At 45.2% G+C, this 15,964-nt stretch overlaps 1 protein-coding gene across 5 annotated transcripts in view; it reads right to left on the bottom strand.

Moving 5' to 3' along the window:
* Positions 1 to 15,964, bottom strand: part of Mgat5 (alpha-1,6-mannosylglycoprotein 6-beta-N-acetylglucosaminyltransferase) — a 274,469-nt gene that overhangs the window by 113,709 nt on the left and 144,796 nt on the right. For all 5 annotated transcript variants that reach the window (XM_036202890.1, XM_036202893.1, XM_036202892.1 and 2 more), the window contains 2 exons: positions 6,316 to 6,392; positions 5,184 to 5,273 (listed from right to left, as the gene is read on the bottom strand). In XM_036202890.1, the coding sequence (XP_036058783.1) occupies positions 5,184 to 5,273; positions 6,316 to 6,392 (167 nt within the window). The remainder of the gene's footprint in view (positions 1 to 5,183; positions 5,274 to 6,315; positions 6,393 to 15,964) is intronic.

The following is a 15,964-nucleotide window of genomic DNA, read 5'->3' as shown; positions in this document are numbered from 1 at the left end:
TACTACTAAAAGGTTAGTAACTGCCTTTGAGAATCATCTCAATTAATTTCTCATAACTGGCTCTGTGTACCAGCTTGTAATACAAACATAAACTAGCATCCTGTATGGAGACCAGCAGTCAAAACCAAGTGTGTTTAACACACACACACACACACACACACACACACACACACACAGAACATAAAGTAATGTGCATTCCTTAGCTTTCCTTAGACATTCCACAAGGCACATGCTTATCTAAACACCATGTTATACACCACACATATATACAATCCCTGTCAGTTAAAAAGGAAAACATGGGGCTAAGGAGATGGTTCAGTTGGTAGCGTGCTTGCCACATAAGCATGAGTTCGAATCCACAGAACATTAAAATAAAAATTGGAAGTGGTGGTACACACCTGTAACCATAACACTGAAGAGACAAAAGGGAGGGTCCCTGGGGCTCACTGGCTAGAAAAATCTAGCCTAACTGCTGAGTTGCAGATATAGTGAGACCCTATTTAAAAAGTAAGGTAGAAAGCCACAAAGGAAGACATATGGCCTTCAAATCACCCCCGCTCCCCTGCAAAACAAAATAAAACAAAAAACCAACCAACCAACCAACTAGGTATCAAGGGAAGAATTCAGTTCTTCTTTGACCAGAAGTCATACCAGATGCTTTATCATAATCAAATTGGACTGGTGACTTGATTCTAACTCTAAAACACAACAGCAAGCCCATCCAGAATGTCCTCAAATAAGGCTCACATGGAAACATAAATACGTCACTTATGTCTACTGAGCGTCCTCTACCCGCTAGGCCTTCTCTAAGGACATTCTGATGTAAACCTGGGCATCCTCACACCATCCTGATAACACAGGAGAGTCTGACCGGCAGAACCCACGGAAACAAGTTCAGGCTGTGTCACTGAGATTAAGAAGTGGCCGAAGAGCAAGTGTGATTGATGAGTCTGGGTGGTGACCTTACAGGGGTGTCCATCATGCCTGCAGCTCTCACTAGGCATGTAGAACGATAAAATAGGCCCTTATGGAGAGAGTCATTTCTAGAGGCTGATTGGGATAAAGAGGCCCATATTACTCACTTTGCTTACTGCTGTAATAAAAATCCTGAGAAAAGCAACTTGAAGGAAGGGTTTATTTTGGCTCAAAGTTTGAGGACTCAGTCTACCGTGGTGGGGAACGCATGGTGGCAGCCAGGAAGCGGAGAGAGGTGAATGATGGTGCTCCGCTCGCTTTCTTCTGTTTCCTCGGTCCGTGACGCCAGCCCACAGGACCGCATTTGAGTTAGATCTTCCCTCCTTAGCCCATTAGACGCGTCCAGAGGCTCCCCTCCTAGGGGATCCTAGGCCCTGCTGAGCTGACTGACCATCTGTATTAACTACCAGAGGTTCCCAGCTGTCCCTGAAGAGGAGCCTTCTCCTGCTTGGTGGCTAATTACACCCACCCTTTCTTCCTCTCCTATCTGAATCTCTCCCTCTTCTTTTTATTCCCATTCAACTGTTAAAATAAAGAAAGCCTGGCACAGTGGAAGAAAATGACCTCTGGACCGTTGCTGACAACCCTATACCTACAACAGAGGTCAGTAAGCTCTCTGGCTGGAAAGGGAGAAAGAAGCGGATCTATGTCTAAGGCTACTGAAGCCTGCACACACTTCAGGAAGAGAGTAAGCACAGAGAGGCCTGTGAGACAAGGTCTCTATACAGACCAGTGTGCTGGCACAGCCCTTGGAATCTCCTCCCTAGACTGCTACTTGCCTCTGTCTTAGACATTTACCTTCCTCACTGGGAGTGCTGTGAGGGTAGTAGTTCCAAAGGAAAGGAACTCATCATGAACCATTTGTTCCTGTGTCTTTTAGCTCACTGCATGGCTTCTCCGCATCTTCCCAGCTTTGGCTCAGGAGCTGGAGAAGAGGCTGGGAAACCCAAGCAGAATCTGACACCTTTCATGTCCTCAGCCCTCCCCAGCCTGCAAACCCCAAATGAGCCTTGCTTGTGTCAATCATGGCCCATGGTTAGACTCTGGATTCTTCCCACCCGGGGAAGGGATTTGCAGAGGAAACTTTTTGAAATTAAACTGGATGAACAGTCTTTCCCTCGAGGCAGGAGAGGCACTTCTAATTGAGTACTCACCAGGGTGAAGGTCACCTTCCTCTCCTTACAGGAGGAAATTAGAAGGCTCTGCAAAGTCAGGAATCGGGAACAGGCTCAAACAAATGCTGCAAAATCAGTATGTCAGCAACTCGGGAGGAACATCCAGGCTAGACTGTGCTTCTAATTTCTAGAAGGCATTTTGCTGTTGTCAGTGCTGGGGTTCCCCTGATTCCTGGGGAATAACTTAGTCTGTTGTTGAAAAGGTCTGTGGCATGCCTCCGTGGTAGGTCTACATGCCTAGCATCTTTGTGGCCTTGGAATCAAAGCCCAGTGCTGAAGGAGGGAGGGCTGTGACTTTGATAAAATGAAGGTGAGTGTGTGAGCTACCTTTCTTTGTAACAAAACACCTTACCAGAGCAACTTATGGAAGGAAGAGTTTATTTGGGTTCTGAGTTTGAGGGGGCGTCCATCATGTCAAGAAGTTAAGAAGCAGCAAGATGGAAAGATGAAGGCTGGTACTCAGCTTTCTCCTTTCTGTTTAGTCTGGGACCCAGCCCATGGGAGGGTACCATCCACACCTCAAGAGGGTACCATCGGCCCATCTCAGTCTCCTAGAAACTCCCTCACAGACATGCAGAGGTTCATCACCTAAGTGACTGCAGACTGTGTCAACTTAACAGTCGATGTTAGTTAGCTGCCACAGAGAGGAAATGTGGGCGTAGGAGAGGAGCCATGTGCCCTAGAATATTGGTGACTTGGGCTTGGTCATCACAATAAAAGATCCTAGTCACTTGATACAGGAAAGAGGTGCACAGACTGCCCAGGGAAAACTATGGCAAGAACTTTTAAATGAGCCTAAAAAATGAAAGTGTCCTTCAGAGCATCATTAAGGGGCTGCTACAATGGAACAGAATAATTCAAGAACTGGAGAAGAGACCTAGCCAAGGCTGGCCAGCACCTACCTAGGTCCAAAGGCTGCCTGGTCCAGAGAAGGCACAGCTAGCTTTTAACTCCCTCCCTACGAGGTTCTTCCCCTGCAGCTCACCAAGGATAATCTTAATTGTTCTTTTTTTTTTTCTTTTGAAGCAGGTCTCATATCCCAGCCTTTCCTCCAACTCACTATGTTGCTGAGGATAACCTTGAACATCCGATGTTCCTCCCTCCACCTTCCTAGCTGTTAGTATTACAGGTGTGGGCCACTATGCTCAGTTTAGGGATGGAACTCTGGGTTTTGTGCATGCTAGACAAGCACTCTTCCCGAAGGAGAAATAGAAGTCACCTGAGCCAGTGACCCATGGGGTCTGTTAACTGCTACACAACCTTTAAAGGACTTGCATTTTAAATGTAAGTGTATAAATGAAAATGAAAATCAGACAGAAAAGGGAAAAGATGATAAAAGGAGGTAACGTAACCATAAGAACAAAGCAGTTGACAGCCAAGTGGAAGCAGCCGAGTACAGCTCATTATTAAAGAATTGCAAATTAAAACAAGGCCCATTAAGATGGCTACTATCCCCACACCGGAAGGTAGCACATCTTAGTGAGGACTTGGGAAAACTGGTAGGTACTGTGTGCACTAGTGGTCAGAAAGGAAACTGGTGCAGCCATTATTTAAAACTGCAGGGCTCTTCCTCAGAGACATTAAGTAGAGAATTACCATAGGAGCAGCTTTGTACAATGCTTTCCTCTGAATTGAAACATTCCATCCTGGAAAGACCCCCCTACGACTCAGGAAGAAAAGAGTTCAGACATCCCAGGAAATCCCTGAAACTTGGAAGACACAAGAGGCCCCTCCTTGCCAACGCTGGACAAGCAGTAAGAACTATTATTCACAACGGCCAAAAGGCAGAAGGAACCCAAGACCTCACTGATAGACAAATGGCTAAGCAAAACGTGGAATACCGTTCAGCTTCTAAAAAGGAAAGAAATTCTAACATGTTCCAAAAATAAGGAGCCTAAGAGAAATGTACTAAGTGAAGTCAGCCAGACACAAGAGGACACACTGCATGACTCCACTTTCCTGAAGTACCTAGAACACTCGAATTCAGAGAGGCAGAGAGTGGAATGGTGCAGCTAGCACTCCCGGGGCAGGATGATGGGGAGTTAGTGCAATGGGTGCAGAGTTCTGGCTGTGCAGAGTGAAAAGACTTCTGTAGATGAGGAAGATCAGGGCTAGCTACACAGCAACACAGACACACTCCCAGAACGGGACGGCGCATCAACACGGTCAAGAGAGCTGAGGATTTGACTTGGTAGAGTGCTAACCTAGCCTGCACAAGGCCCTGGGTTCAACCCCCAGCACTGCATAAACAGGGTATGCTGGCATAAATGTGAGTACTGAGAAGGTAGAGGGAGGGGATCAGAAGTTCAGGGGGACAGCCTGGGCCATATGAGACACTGCCTCAAAATACCAAAACACACAAACGAAAGAAAAGGAGAGGAGGAGGAAGAGGAGGACAATGTTTCTACTCTTAAAGACTTAGGAAAGAGTCTCGTGATGAGCCTTCAGCCTCATGCACCTAGAGTCTTCCTCCCAAAGTAGAGTGCTCTGGGGGCCACGCACCCAATCGGTGGGTCTGCTTTCTCGGTCAGGGCCCACTGTCTGATGGGTCTGAAGATATCGAACGATTTGTGCTCAAAGGCTGGGCAGGCAAGTTAGCGTGGGGTAAAGGCATCTGCCACCAAGCCTGACGACCTGAAGTCCCCATCCTTGGGACCCAAATGGGGAAGGAGAGAACCCCATAAGTTGTCCTCTGTCCTCTACCTGTGTGCCATGGCACACATGTGTGAGTGCAGACAAACTAAACAAATGTTTAAAAAAAAAAAGGACAAAGAAGGTCAAAATAAACAAAGAAGTGATGAAGATTCAAATTCTTACATTCTGTGTATTTTACTGAAATAGGAAAGTTAAAGCAAACAATACCACCAGCTAATCCAGGCTCTTCTTCCTTTAAGGGAAAAAAGATGTTCAGGAGGGTGTGGGGAGGATGAGGAAGGCAATCACAGAGGCTTCTTATCCTTTTCAGCATGCCCCCTCCAGGCTTGGGTCCAAAAGAGCCTCGGTACAGACGTGCACATCCTCGGAAAGACTCACCTCACTGAGGTAAATAAAAAAGGAGCAGGGGGTCCCGTCCACTCCATAGTCTGCGTAGCAGGGATCCGAGCGCCACATGTCTTTCATCCACTGAAAGGAGAGGAGAGGACATGGCTGAGGAGGCTGTGGGGGAGGGGGGGACAGAGGGGAGAGTGGCTGTGCGGCTCAAGTGGCAGCCCATGGGTAGAGCAAAGCCAAAAATCCCTGAGCTGAGGGCCAGGTGACCAGATGCTTGCCCAAGCAGAGGTCCTCTGTGTGCCCGGGCAGCAGTGGAGGGGAAGGGCAGGAGGGTGTGAGCAAGACCACAGGGGCCTGCCATGACACCCTCGGGAGGTGCCACAGCCACGGCAAAGGGCCCGCAGAGCAGAACGCAGGCCAAGTACTACGGAAGTGACTGTGAGCATTCGCAGCTGTCCCCAGAGGACATGTACTCGAATGACAGACAACCTGTATCCAAACACCACTGGCCAGGAGTGGTTTCCTGGAGCAGGCCAAACAAATATGACTTCTTTCCCCAAAATAACGTTAAGACAAAACAACAACAACAAAGGTCAGGAGTCCAGGTGTGCACTGGTAACAGTAACTCGGGGAACAGCCAGGCCAGCCTACCAAGTGGGTTCTCAGCCAGTAAGAGACCCTGTCTCAAGGGAAAGGTGGATGGTGACCGAGAAATGACACAAAGTTGTCCTCTGGCCTCCTTACATACATGGACATACATGTTCACCTGTACAGATCACACAGTCCAGGCTGCTGCTCCATATGGAGCACTTCCTAGCATTCTGGAGATGTTGGGTTTAATCTCAGAATGGCCAAGGCTGTCAGGGTACTCATTTGCATATGCAAATATCACATTCACACCACAATGTGGACATGGAACAGGACTCTGGGGAGCAGGGAGAGGGAAGGATTCTAAGGATCTAAGGACTGGGAAAGACAGAGTGGATGCCAGAAGTGGTCCAGGTTCTCAGTCTGACTAGGGAGAGCCTCTGCTCACCCAGCAGAGAAGAGCCATCCACTCAGAGTATGGAAACACTCAGAAAGGATTTGCTTCAAGGCTCACTGTCCACTTGTAGCTTTGGAAAGGGGAAAAGATGGAGGACGATGGCATAAACAGGCATAGCATCTGCCTTACCTTGATTTTCCCCTCGCAGTGGGGGTAGCCATCCATAGGAGGCAATATACATTTCTCTTGAACTCCATTAATGATATCTGTAAAGAATCAGAAACAAAGGAAACCATGAGATCCATAACACAGATGCCCAACATCATAGTCTGCATAGACTGGAGGAGAAACTGAAATAGAGAGGTCTGGTTCATGGAGGCAAGGTTCTGATCCACGGAGCCCCTCCAGCTCCAGACAGGGCTGCCGCCACTGCAAGATGCTGTTGCTGGGAGACAGGGGCATGCCATCAACAAGGAGGTTCCATGGGATCTTAAGGCTTAAGAAAGAAAGGTATGTCAGCATTTCTGAGATTCATTCTCTTCCTCTCGTCACAGCCCCCATGTCTGTCTGTGTTCATGTATATGGTTGTACACATGTGCATGCAGGTGAGGCCAGCAGACAATCTCAGGTGGCATTCCTTAGGAACATTCTGCAGTTTTTGTTTTATTGTTTTGAGATATGGTCTCTTAGCGATCTGGAACTCACCACATAGACTAAGGCTAGCAGCCAGCAAGTCCCAGGTTCTTCCTGCCTCTACTTCCCTAGTGCTGGATCATAAGCATGTGCCAGTATATGAGGCTTCCTAACACAGTGGGAATTAAATCATTGTAAGTACTTTGTGACTCTCTCTCTCCAGACTCTGCAAAGGTTCCTTGTAAGAATCCAATGACCTTGACTTTTTATTTAGAACCGATCGGCATCCTATAGGTTAAAAGTACCTGGCTACCTTCCCATCACTGTCTTAAAAGGTTGGTGGGAAGAACAGACAAAAATGGGCCCATAAAACTCTCCCAAACTTAGGAGCTATGGCCATCTGTGCTCCCATTGGCAACTAAGCCAAATCTCCCTGTCTGGCTCTGTTGCCAAGAGCAAGGATAAGCATCTTCAGGAGGGAAGGTGACACTCTGCCCTGGCACCTCACACATACCTCCTCTCAGAAGATAAAGGGTCTCCAGCAACTGTTTTGTGTGTACAACAAGGTAGTGTTTCTCCTTGTAGACCTGATAGAAACACACCAGCCACCTTATCAGATGGCCCCTGGAGAGTGCGCCCACATGAGCTCCATCACTATCCCAGTGCTTGGTATCAGCCAGAAGCCAGGAATCTCCACATTTGGCCTGGAGAGGCAGCTCTTATCAACACCTTCATCACCAGCTTGGCTACCAGAACAGAACCAACAGTAATGAATCAGGGGGAGTCGGCCACAGGGAAAAACCAGCTCCCGTTAGCAATGACGTCATGCAGCTCATTCTCTGCCTGGCAAGTCTTTGTCTAGGCCTTCTTCACACCATGAGAAAAGGGAATTTTTCAGCTAGGTCCTGGACAGATGTTTCAGTTACTTTTCCACTGCTGGGATAAAGCACTATGCTCAAAGGCAACTTGGAGACAAAGGGGTTTATCTGGCTCACAGCCCATTGATTGAGGGAAGCCAAGGCAGGAACTCAAGCAGGGCAAGAATCTGGAGGAAGAAGCTCAAACAGAACCACAAGCCAGCGCCGCTTACTGGCTTACCCCTCACGATTTGCTCCACCTACCTTCCTTCCTTCCTTCCTTCCTTCCTTCCTTCCTTCCTTCCTTCCTTCCTTTTTTGGTTTTTTGAACTCACAGAGATCCGCCTGGCTCTGCCTCCCGAGTGCTGGGATTAAAGGCATGCGCCACCACTGCCCGGCTGCCTTCTTTCTTATACAACCCAGGACCACCTTCCTAGGGGTGGCACTGCTCATATCTATCACTGGTTAAGACAATACCCCATAGGCTTTCCAACAAGCCAGTCTTATGGAGGCTTTTCTCAGTTCCCTCCTCCCAGATATGCTGAGGGTTGTGTGAATTCGAAAAGCACCAATTAGTACTCCACATATTCCAGGCAGAAGATCTGAGGGTCATAGGAAGCTCCCTACTCCCCAGTGGACTGCGGAAGCGAAGGCTCCACAGATCTACTGGCAGCCTCCCAGCGGATGCATGGGTTGAGTCTGAGATGCTTGGGACCCTCTGTTTCAGACTTCACATGTACACAGACTTGGCATTAGGCCGACCATTCCTGACAGAACATCCGAAATACTAAATGCCCCCAAATTAGAGATTTTATTTAGAGATATTTTTATTTTTATAGTTTATTTAAGCTCTCACCCATGCATGCATGCCCCCCCCCCATGCTCCATCATCCCCTCCCTTTTTCCTGCTTATTCCCCCGGCTTCCCCCTTTGTCATGGACAGTTCTATCTCTTTCATATCTCATATGTCTACACATACATATAGGAGCGTCGTATCCATACGCGATGGAGAACAACAAATGAGAGAGAGCTCAATTCTCTCTGGTTGCATTCTTTTTCTTGGGGTGGGGTGGGGGGGAATAACATGCCATCAACCTTTATGGCACTTTGAAAAGCATGTTTTGTATTTCATTTTTTAAAAAAATAGATTTTAGCTTTAAAAGCTAGAAACATCGTCTGTACTGCCTTTTTGTCAGGAGAATTCCCAAAACCATATTTGCTGACCCTTTACTTTTCCTGATCCATAAAACTGGAGGCTGGAGAGATGAAAAAGATGCCCAGTTCAGTGACGACACAAACCCCAAATCCATTAAGGCACTTCTCTGTGTCAGGTGCCATGAATCTACACTCTACAGCTTTTCTCTTTTGGGTATGTGCATGTGTTTGAGTGTGACTCTGTGTGTCTGTGTGAATGTGTACATGCCAAGCATGGTGTGTGGAGGTCAGAGGGCAACCTCAGGTGTCAATACTCATCTTCCATCTTGTCTGAGACAGACTCTCTTATTTGCTGCGGCATATTGCCAGACTAGCTGGTCCCCGAGCTTCAGGGGATTCTCCTGTCTCCACCCCAAATCTTGCATTACAGACAAGCACTACTGTGCCCAGCTTAACGTGGGCTTTGGGGAGTGAACTCAGGTCCTCATGATTGTGTGGTAAGTGTTTTGCTCACTGAACCATCTCTCAGCCCAGATTTTCCTTTTAGGTCAAGATTATTTCCAGTCAGCTGTGTCTAGGTATTCACAGGCACACCACTGTAATCACTTCATTCTTGTTCTGTATGGGAATGTGAGCAGTGAGTGTGGAGGAATAAATTGACAAAGTATTACTCTGCTTGGAAAGGCACCTTCACCTCTCTCCTGGACTTGTTAAGTAAGAACCTGATGCTACAGCATTGCCTGTGTGGAAATACCATGGAAACAAACAGAAAATTACATGAAAACACATTGCCAGACAGGGGGCTGGAGAGACGACTAGCATGTAAAGCAATTGCTACGCAAGAGTAAGGACCAGAGTTCAAATCCCCAGCACCATGTAAATGCCAGGCAGGTGTGATGGCCTGTCTCAAATCCCAGTGCTGTGAAGGCGGAGACGGGGGATCCCCAGAGCATGCTGGCCAGCCAGAGTAGCCAAATTGGTGTGTTCAACTGGCTCCAAGTGAGAGGCTCTGCCTCAAACTGCAAAATGGAGAGCAAGCAATTAAGACATGTGGCACCAACCTCTTGCTTCTAAGGCATGCACACATGTGCATCCACACACATGCGTAGGCTGACTTACATGTGAACACATATATATACATGGCATGCACAGGACACATACTTACACAAACAAAATTTCCAAAAATAATTTAGCTAAACCACCACACTCTATTTATACTTCCTTTGGTGACACACTCTGTTCTTAGTTACTTGCAAGATTATCGGTCTAATTATGCTTCTAAGGTATTAGTAAGCAGTGAAGTCAGGTAAGGGACGCTACAGAAGAGGGACAGGCCAGGGACATGGAAGACAGCCTGATGTGTGTTCCAAAATCAGACTGCTTTACCAGAATAAGACCAGCCTTAAAGAGTGAAGGCAGTCAGCCATCCCACTAGGTCTACGAAGGCAGAGAGAGAAGCTAATTAAAGAAATCCTAGGACACAAGGGAAGAACTATGCTTGGAGAGCTGAGCAGGCACTGTGAGCCAAAGCGTCATGAACTCCAGGCTCAGAACCCAATGTATCAATCACCACTGCCAGCAACCGGAAAGTTGTAAACACTTGTGTAGGTTGGAGAAGCAATTGATCAGTTCACTGAATAGTAAACTAAATCCGACCATTTCACTTGGAATGTTAAAGATAAAAACACGTTAAGGATAAGAACACGCTGTGCACTGAAAGAAAACTGCCACATAAGATCTTTGCACTTGAACACCATTTTATATCTAACATAAATTGTCCAGGAGTCGAAATTCATCTCATACTGGTAGCTCAGCTGGTAGAGTGATTGCCTAGCATGCACAAAGCCCTAGGTCCCATCCCTGGCACCACATAAAGCAGCCATGGTTACACACCTGTAGGCCCAGTATGATAGGAAGGCAAAAGGATCAGAAATTCGGAGTTATCCTTGGCTACACAGTGAGTTCATTCCAGCTTAACAGTTAGAAGCAATGGAGCCCAGCCTGATGAGGAAGGAATGATGTCAGGAGTGAAGCTGGCAGGACACACTGTGTCCAGAAAACAGGAAGTGGCACCAGGGGTGTCAACCCTCAAGGCCCTCCCCTAACAACCCTAAAGACATACTTCTGCCAGAAGTTTCCATTTCTGAAGGTGTAGCAACCTTCCCAAACAGCGCCACCAGCTGGCAAATCACACGATTAATTACTGAAATGCAGATTGTGAGAGACAATTCCCATTCAAACCACAACAGCAGCCTATGCGCCAAACCCTCCGGAGCTGCTTTCCTCACTCAAGAATTGTTGCAAACCTTCCTCAGGACTTAGTCACCCTTCCTGGGCCAGGTGCTGAGACCTGCAAATCACACAAGATCTCTCATTCAACCTCAGGGCGACCATGACAGTCACCCCTGCGATGTACAGCACACAAGTCTAACCCCCACCCCCAACCCCAGTCATTTACTCTCTTGTTGCATTAGAATTTTCACCCTACAGAAGGCATCTTCTTTGTGCCTGTCTTGCCACCCCTGGTTAGTTTCATGTCACAGTGCCTGTGGGTGGAAGGTAAGGGGCACTGAGATTACAGTACTTTAGAATTGTGCAACCAGAGAAGCTTGGGTATTTGTAAATGAATATATAGGGTCACAGAACAAAGTTGTGTGTATAAATTCTCACAGCTCTGGTGCTGGGAGAGAAAACGGAATCTGTAATACGATGTGGATAATCAGGGTCCTTCCGCATAAATCTGCATCTCTCATCTCTATGTAGATGGCACTTTCTGTAAGCATATACCTAGTTCCTTATACCACTTTTTCCTGCAACAAAATGTTCTTCAGTATTTTAAGCAACAACGGAAAGAACACGAAATATCCCACATGGGTATCCAGTTACAATAAATGGGCAAGGCAGTCACTATTATAAACTGGGAGAACGCTGGCTTTATATTTCAAAAACATTTTTTTTAAAAGTTACACTATATATTCCCAGGAAAAAAAGCTTCTCTACATAATATTTAAAAACTAAGATATAAACTGACATATTTTGAGACATTCTCAGCTGTCAATTCCAATGAGACTATGAAACTGTGAAGTAGGTGGAAAATATCAAGGATCCAAGGTGATACTGGCAAACCCTGGATGGCATCCTCAGGTTGCGCCGCAGGTGATTTTTCAGACTACATTCCTTTCACAATAAACTAGAAAGGGCAAGAGCCTTTCAGAAGCCCACTTTCCCACAGGCACTTTCCTAGAGGAAGTGAAGTCACAGGTAGCTATCCTTGTGGAACTGTGACAGTCCCTGAAATGTGCACTCGTACATTTATTTTTTTGAGCCCCACAAACAACATTTGTTCCATTTTCCTTCTAGATCAGGCCTGAATAAAAACAGTTCATACACTTCTGACTCTTCTTATCTAACTGTCAAAGATGTTCAGGGCTTGGCTTGTGCTAAGTAAAAAGTAGGAAAATTTACTTTATGCGTGTGTATTTGTATTTCTTATAATTGAGGAAGAAAAGAAAATAATATAGAATTAGCAACTGTGGGAGAAGGTTGGCAGTGTCCTTAAGCTATATTAAGTATAAATTTCTTCATTACAAGCCTTCATTGAAAAATGTGAATCAACTAAGAAAAGCAGTCAAGGATGGGCCTACCTTTAATCTCATCTAGTATTCAGAAGGCAGAGGCAGAGGCAGAGGCAAGTGGATCTCTGTGAATTCTAAGTCAGCCTGGTCTACTTAGGTGAGTTCCAGGACAGCAGGGGCTACATAATGAGAAGAGAAAAAGATAAAGATAAGAACAGCAAAGGCCAGCAACATGGCTCAGCAGGTAAAGGCACTTAATGCCAGCCCTAATGATCTAAGTAGGACCCATGAGGTGGAAGGAGAAAACTAAACTGACCCTAGCAAACTGTCCTCTGACTTCCCACATTTGTGTGATGGCACATGAACTTTTCTCCACAAAATAATTACATGTTAAACAACAACAACAACAACAACATAATCAGCTTAAGAATGCCAGAGAACTAAAAAAAAAAAAAAAAAAAATGAAATCAGCTACAATAAAACTAAAGACAAAAGAAAAAAATCAGTGACTAAAAGAATTCTCAGCAGAGAAATGCATACTTGCAAGAGACACACACACAAGAATTTAAGAGATGTGATAGACTGTTAGAAAACGGAAATTCACAGACTAAAAGTAATAGTAGAGATAGCTGAAGAAAAGATCAGTGAATTAGAAAACAGTGGAAATGGACAGAATAGGTTGAAGGAAATAATAGAAGTAGAGCCCCAGTGATATGTAGGAGAAGACAGATAAATGGATGCCAAGAGAGACAATGGTCTGATGATTACCTTTAATTGTCAACTTGATACAAGAAAGAAGCACATGACAAGAGAGTCTCAATGACCCATTGTCTATATCAGGTTGGAGTCTCAATGACCCATTGTCCGTATCAGGTTGGCCTTGTGGGCATTTTGGTGAGGAATTTTTTTGTTTGGGTTAATTGTGGTTGGAAGACCTGGCCAGCCTGAATGTAAGCAACAGTTTCAAGGGATGGACCCTGGACTGTATAGAGAAAGTGAACTGAACAGTAAGCAAGCATGCCCCAATCCTCTCTGCTCTTGGCTGTGGGCGGAATGCTGCTCCAAGTCCCTGCCGCCTAGAAGCCCTTGCGATGATGGACCAGACTAAGAACTGTAAGCCAAAGGAACCCTTTCTCCACTAGGCTGCATTTTGTCAGAGTATTTTTACCATAGCACAGAAAGGAAACTAGAACAAACGGACAAGAAAAACGTTTGAAGATATAATAGCCAACAACTCTCCAAATTTATTTTTCTTAAAAAAATCGTTAACTTCAGATCTAATAATTCAGTGACTCACACAGAAGGCAGAGACAATTATGTCTATTATAATCAAACTGCTAAAGGCCAAAGACAAAGAAAAAAACGTTAAAGGCAACCAAAGAAAAACAAGAGGCATTACGTAAAAGTCAATAAAGACAGCTACATCGCCTGACTTCTCATCAGAGAAACTGGAACCAAACAAAACAAAGCAGATTTGTGTCAGTATTGAGAAGAAACTTACTGTTAGCTCCGAATGTTCTACCTATGTCCTTGAAAAATGCCAGTCAAAGATAAATAAATAAACAATGGCATTCTCAGAAAAATAAATGAGAAATTGCACCACTTGTGGACCTGTACAGCAAGAAATAAAAAGAAATCCTTGGGGTTGAAAAGGAAATGCAATTAGACGATACTGCGCGTCTACAAGGAAATGGAGAAAAAGTCAGAAATGCTAGCATAAGGCTGGAGGAATGCATAGCACTAGAGGAATGCATTGGGCAGACTGCTGGCAGTCAAGGGCAAGGACCTGTGGGGGTTTTGTTGTTGTTGTTGCTTTGTTTTGTACACACAAAAAGCTGAGTATAGCACTATATGCTTGTGACCCCAGCATGGGTGAGGCAGAGACAGGGGGATCCCTGGGTTTGCTAGCCTGTCAGTCTAGTCAAAGAGGAGAGATCCAGGGCAAGGAGAGACCCTGTCACTCAGATAGATAGATAGATAGATAGATAGATAGATAGATAGATAGATAGATAGATAAGAAATGGTAGAGGAAAACACCTGACATTGACTTCTGCCTTCCACAGACACACACAGGCCTGTGTGCCCACACACAATATATGTGCAAGTAGAGAATTAAGTTGTTTGTTTTGGTTTTCGTGTGTGTGTGTGTGTGTGTGTGTGTGTGTGTGTGTGTGTGTGTGTGTTTTGCTTCTTTTATTTGAGACAATGTCTCTCTTGTAACTCTGGATGTCCTGGGTCTCACTATATAGACCAGGCTGGTTTGAACTCACAAACACCTGCCTGTTTCTGCCTCTCAAATGCTAGGATTAAAGGCAAGTCCCACCCGATACCATGCCCAGCTTCTTCTATCAGGGTTCTACTTAATAGGAAAATCATATGAGGGTACAGTGAGGTTTAAGAGATTTCTAGACATATATAAGAACAATACTAGAAAGGATGTCTGATCAACATGAATTAAACATGAGCTTGTAATAGCTTTTATCTTATGGGATACCTCCCAAGGACCCCATAAACATGAGCTTGTAATAGCTTTTATCTTATGGGATACCTCCCAAGGACCCCAGTGTTTTCATGAAACCAGCATCTATATATTCTGTGCCTTCTCTGCATGCATATAATAATGCATCATTTATAACTTAGGTACAGTAAGATTAACAATAACTAACGATAAAGTTCAATTACGACAATATACCCTAGCTAAATTTATTAGAATGTATAGAATAAATTATAGAGGATTTATTCTTTTTAAAAAAGATTTAGCCAGGTGTGGTGATACATGCCTTTAATCCCAGCACAGGGGAGGCCAAGCAAAGAGGATATCTCTACGTTTGAGGCCAGTCAGGCTCCCAGAGAGCAAGTTCCAGGCCAGCCAAGGCTACATAGTGAGACCCTGTCTCAAAAAACACCATCAAAAAGATGATACTTTTATTTCGAATTATGTGTGTATCTGTGAGAGTGTTTGAGCCTGTGAGTGCAGTGCCCATGGAGGCCAGAAAAGCTACCAGGTCCTTCTGAGCTAGAGTCACAGGTGTCTGTGAGCAGCCTGACAGAGGTACTGGGGACAAACTGGGTCCTCTGGAAAAGTCTGAAGGGCTCTTAAGCTCTGAGTCATCTCTCCTGCCCTCTGAGGATCTGTTCTTAATGTAGGTCTTAAAAACCTTAGCACACATGTTCGTTCTTTGTTTAAGTCAAGAGCTTACAGCTTTTTTACTAAAGGAAGTCCTTCATAGAGTCTCTTAGCCATAGCGGAATTGCAGAGTAGAATATTATTAAGTAGAATAAAGGCTACTTGACCACAACATGGAGCTGAGATGATTGCTAATTGACTAGCTGCTAGGTAGCATACATGGCCGTGAAACATGGTGGCTCCCTTCTAGGAAGAATAGGATTGGAGCTCATCCCACCACACGGTACTCAAAAATCACTCATTATTTCTGCAATTTTTTCATTTACTCACACAACTTAAAAGCTGCTGATTATTACTGGAATTTTCCATTAACATTTCTAGATCACAGTTAACCCAGGTAACTGAAGCCAATCCAAAGCAAAAACATGGATTGGGGCAGGAACTGTATTAATTCTAGTTTCATTTCTGTCACTGGGATAACATGCCCTGAC

The sequence above is a fragment of the Onychomys torridus genome, chromosome 11, assembly GCF_903995425.1.
Source record: "Onychomys torridus chromosome 11, mOncTor1.1, whole genome shotgun sequence".
Lineage (NCBI taxonomy): Eukaryota > Metazoa > Chordata > Mammalia > Rodentia > Cricetidae > Onychomys > Onychomys torridus.
This window is presented reverse-complemented; position numbering and strand designations above follow the sequence as displayed.